The 5,080-nt window shown below is 25.6% G+C and overlaps 1 protein-coding gene across 1 annotated transcript; it reads left to right on the top strand.

Moving 5' to 3' along the window:
• Positions 1–1,113: 1,113 nt before the first annotated feature.
• Positions 1,114–4,713, top strand: LOC107608171 (gibberellin 2-beta-dioxygenase 6-like). Its single transcript, XM_016310047.3, has 3 exons — positions 1,114–1,711; positions 3,225–3,552; positions 4,269–4,713. Exons 1-3 carry the CDS (start codon positions 1,233–1,235, stop codon positions 4,497–4,499), a joined length of 1,038 nt encoding a protein of 345 aa, XP_016165533.1. The 5' UTR covers positions 1,114–1,232; the 3' UTR covers positions 4,500–4,713.
• Positions 4,714–5,080: the final 367 nt, after the last annotated feature.

Genomic DNA, 5,080 nt, shown 5'->3' with positions numbered 1-5,080 from the left:
TCTAGTTGAGAAAATACTTTCAATTAATGTAGTTTTTACTAAAAAAATTTTAAAAGAAGATAAATAATATTTTTTCGAATTAATTTTTAACAAAGAACATTAATCTTATTTAAATTGAGAATTAATCATTCTAATAGACATCTTACATAAAATTTTTAAATTAACTATTAAATACCAAAAATTGAATAAAAATTTATTGTAAAATCAAATTCAATCATTTAACGAGGACAAATAAATATTATTATCATATATTATTCAAAAAATTTTCAAATCTTACATGGGATACTTGCGCTCACAACAAAGCACATAGATCCGTTCCTAGTTACTACTTTTGGTATTTTTCTCTTAATTGAATTTTCTTTTGGAATCATATATATTTATGAGAACTATTTGATATCCAATAATTTTTTTCTCCATATATTTATCTTATATTTTAAATCAATATTTGTTAACTAAAAATATTTCATAACTTGAAAATATTAGTTAAAACCTATCAAAATTTATTATTTTTATCTTTATTTAATGTACTATAATAAATAAATACTAAATAAAATAAATTTTTTGATTTTTTTTTATTTTTCTATTATTACTGTTAGTTAATTTTCTATTTTTTTTTACTAAAAATTTTAATTTTCTAGGATGTCTAATGTATTTCATCACAAATTACTGTCAGTTGGCCAAATTTATAAAAAAATTTATTTTTTAAACTAGTAATAAGTATGCAAAATATAAAAAAAAAATTAGAAAAAAAAAAAAATCTAACAGGCATGTCAGTGTGTCTATTGGATGCTAGTAATATTAATTGGTCAATGACTCTCTAATAAAGTGATAAGGCCAACTAAAAAAGAGGTAATCACATTCCAAATTTAAAAACAACAATGATATAACCATTTCGCTATGTCTACAATTCTACATCTTTTATATTGAACATCATTTTAATACCATTATATTCTTAACAATTAAACATGTATTTTTTTATTAATTAAAAAATAATTTAAATACACAATTAATTAATAACAACTGTATTTTTATGGGATGTCAAAAACATTTAATATACAAATAGTGTTTTTCACGATATAATATTCTCTTACCCGAAAAAAATAAAAATGATTATATCACATTAATTTTTCTAAGACACACGTAATAGCATATATAGTTCCTCTGGTATGTTCAATGAATCCCAATATCATCATTGTATACTTATTATACAATCCCTCTAAAGTGAAAGAGATATGGAGTCCTTGCCACCCTCTCTCCGCCACCTAAACCACCACCTAGCCCCTCCTACCATAACCCATAATGGGAATAGTAACCCAACCAAGGATGAGGATAAGGAGCAAGAGGAATATGATGAAGTTCCAATCATAGATTTTCAAAGGTTGAGCCATGAGAAGAGCAAGCTTGATGAGGCTTGCAAGGAATGGGGATTCTTCCGTTTGGTCAACCATGGGATTCCGTTGACCCTATTGGACCAACTTCAAGACCAAGCCAAACAGCTTTTTTCTTTGTCGTTTGAGACCAAACAGGCCTCATGCAATGGGAACGGAACTGAAACAGCTGCAAGCTACTTTTGGGGCACCCCTGCCCTAACTACTTCTGGGACAGCCCTTACAAGTGGGCCTCAAAATACCCATTTGGTTGAAGGCTTTTCTTTTGGTTTGGGTCAAATCTCTCTGTTTCAACCTCAACTTTCTGAGCTTGAGTCTTTCAGGTAAGCAGTTTTATGACTTAATTGTCACTGTAGGCTATACCCATGGAATTTTAATAGAACCATGACTATAAGTTATATCTCTATGGTTTTATCTCCCTATAACAGTTTTTTACTGTCACTAAATATCAAGTTTCTTGTAGTGAAATAAATAAAAAAATATGAGACATCAAATTAAAAATATTGAATGAAAAAAGCAAATAAAATAGAATGGATAAGCTCAAAAACAGAGGAGCAAGCTAAAAAAATATTCAACGAAGCTGTCTATCAAAATTCACAGCAACTTTCAAAATCAATAAGCACTACAAACCAAGGCCGCTCCTCCTTTGAATCTATCCTTAAATCATTCGTTTCAAAAATTTAAATTAATAAAAAAATAAATAATTATATTTTTAATATATTTTTACAAATAAAAAATTATTTTTTATTTTTATTTAATAGAAAAAAATTATTTTACAACTTTTTAAAAAGAAATTTTGTATTTATTTGGATGTTATTAAGTTGATAGAAAAAAAGACTTTTTTTTTTATTTTTTAGCGTATTTAGTAAATTTCTAATAGTAAGAATAAAATTATTAAAAAATAAAAAAATAATTTTTTTTGAGAAGGTACAATTTATATCTTTTTTAAAAGATAATTTTTTCTTAAAAAATATATTTTCACATAATAAATAAATAAAAATAATAAATAAATAAAAAGTACTTTTATATTATTATACCAAACATAATTGATAAATAAAAATATCTTTTTGTATAAGATATACAAACATAAATTACTTTTATTTTTTTTATAAAATCTTTTAAAAAAATAACTCGAAAAAAGATCTTTAAAAATGTCTTTTACTTCTATTTTTTTAAATAAGGTATTGTTAATTTTTAAAAAAATAAATAATTTGTTTTTCAATAAAAATATTTTTTTAAAGATATATTCAAACATACTTAAAACCTAATAAAAATATTTTATTTTTAATAAAAAATATTTTTTTGTTTAAATAAATCAATCTAAACTAATACTAAATCGATAAAAGAAGATAATATGAATAATTATATCTGTGACGGAATCAAACTACTTAAACTTAAATTGGTTTGGATTTTTCTTTATCGTCTTATATGTCATTAATTTTTTGTTACAACTTACAATAGGTGCTTTTTTCACAAAGTAAATCCAAGTTGGATTAAAAGATGCAATTATGAGTTTTGGAATATATATGACGTGTGTAGCGGTGTTTACGGATCGAATTTGATCTGTGTATTTGTGATATTTATCTGATTTTAATTCAAAAATTATAGATATTGATTCGATCTGCATACTAATAAAATCATATTGCGGCTTTTAGATAGGTATCCGCATATCTGCGTATTTGCAAAAAAATTTAAATATGTTTTAAATATATTTTAATTTTGTGACACCAATATAAATGTAATTCTCCCTCTCTACCTACAATTTTTTTTAGTTCTAATAAATGCATTTGTCGTGAGAAATTGATTAATAAGACTTGCAAGTATTTGGTTGGCAAGGATGTTGTTGGCGGAATATGGAAAGCATCTATCAAGAATCGCCAGAACTTTATTCGAGTTATTGGTGAAGAGCCTCAACCTGAACCTTCTAGAACCATCATCACACTTGGATGAAAACACAGGAAATGTTCGAGTTTACCGTTACCCAAGTTGCTCTGATTCTAATAATGTTGGTTGGGGCATTAATGAGCACACCGATAGTTCCGTCTTGTCAATACTAAGCCAGGATGATCAAGTTAGTGGGCTTGAGGTTCTCAAGGATCATAAATGGGTAACTGTTAAGCCCATTCCTAACACATTAATCATCAACATTGGAGACATGATGCAGGTCCTCTTTTATATTTGTTTTTTCTTAATATTCTTCTATTTTATAAAGATTTTTAACATCAAACCAAATTGGTACACTATTTGAAAGAAAGAGGCTAATTTCCATTTGAGTATGGTCAAATTTGTTCTCTAAAATTGTAGTGCACCGTTATCACTACGCTAATATCCTAGTTAATTTTGGAATCTATTGATTATTGAATTAAAATTGATTCTCACAGAATTTCAGATTATATATTTTAGTTTTTAATTTTTTTATTATTTTAGTAGTCTTTAAAAATATCGCTCAACGGATTAATTTCTCTATTATTTTGAATAAAGATTAATTTATCTTATAATAATATTTTTAGAGGCTAAATTATATCATAGTAATTTTTTATGGACTTATATAATTAAGTATATAATTTTTTAGAACTAAATTTTTTAGAGTAATAAATATTTGTTGAACTAAAGTTTTTTATCCAAAATTTATTAGAACTAAATTGATGTAAATTTTTTAAAGATTTAAATTTCATATTAAAAATTTGAGAAAGTTTCAAGAGCAGCATTTTTATTAAAATTTAGTTAATATTTAATTATTAAAAAAATGTGTAATTCTATATTATTAAATATAATTTTATATTATTAAAAATACTAATAATAATTAATTAATAACTACAAATTATAAAATGTGTAACACTACTGTAATATTACTGTGAGTGTACTCTTGACTCTTGACAGGCATTGAGCGATGACATATACAAAAGCGTTTTTCACCGGGTGAAGATAAACAATACAAAAGAAAGGATCTCAATATGTTACTTTGTCTTCCCTAACGAAGATGTTAAGATTGAGAGCTCTAAGTACAAACCCTTTACTTATAATGAGTTTAGGGCACAAGTGCAGAAAGACATCAAGGAAACTGGCCATAAAGTTGGCCTTTCAAGGTTTCAGCGCAATCAGGATATTTGAGCTTTTATCATTTGATCTTAATTATTATCATAAATAATGTTATGTTTGGTTTCTCCCTTGTTATTATTATACCCTCCTTCCTATATATATCTTATATAGTTATATGTAACACATTAATACTATTAGTGTGTTTAGAAATAACAATAATACAAGGAGTATGGAGTTGTAACAATTTGGTTTCATAATTTTACTTAAACAGGGAATTATTGAGCTATAATAATGACTCTCTCTTGTCTTAAACCAGGTTAAACAATGATTTAGAGATTTAATACTTCAACCTGAAATAATGTAGTAACACCATTGTCAATATGATAATGGATGATTTCATGTAAAGGGCAAGGATTTTCTAATGATAGAAGATATCTACCATATTAATCAATTTTACGTTAATATTATATATAATATGTATAAAAATGTATTTTGTATGCTTAAATTGATGTTCACTTACTTAGACACCTAATAAGTATGGAAAGGGTAGATCTATTGAAAAAACAATGAAGAGTAAGCAATTCTAGAGGGATATGTGTTGTTCATTGCTTGATGATTCAAAATTTTATCTCATGTTTGTCTGAATTACGCCA

The sequence above is a fragment of the Arachis ipaensis genome, chromosome B7 (assembly GCF_059453495.1).
Source record: "Arachis ipaensis isolate K30076 ecotype BB chromosome B7, ASM5945349v1, whole genome shotgun sequence".
In the NCBI taxonomy this organism is placed as follows: Eukaryota; Viridiplantae; Streptophyta; class Magnoliopsida; order Fabales; family Fabaceae; genus Arachis; species Arachis ipaensis.
Note: the sequence above shows the minus strand (reverse complement) of the source record. Positions and strands in the feature narration are given on the sequence as shown.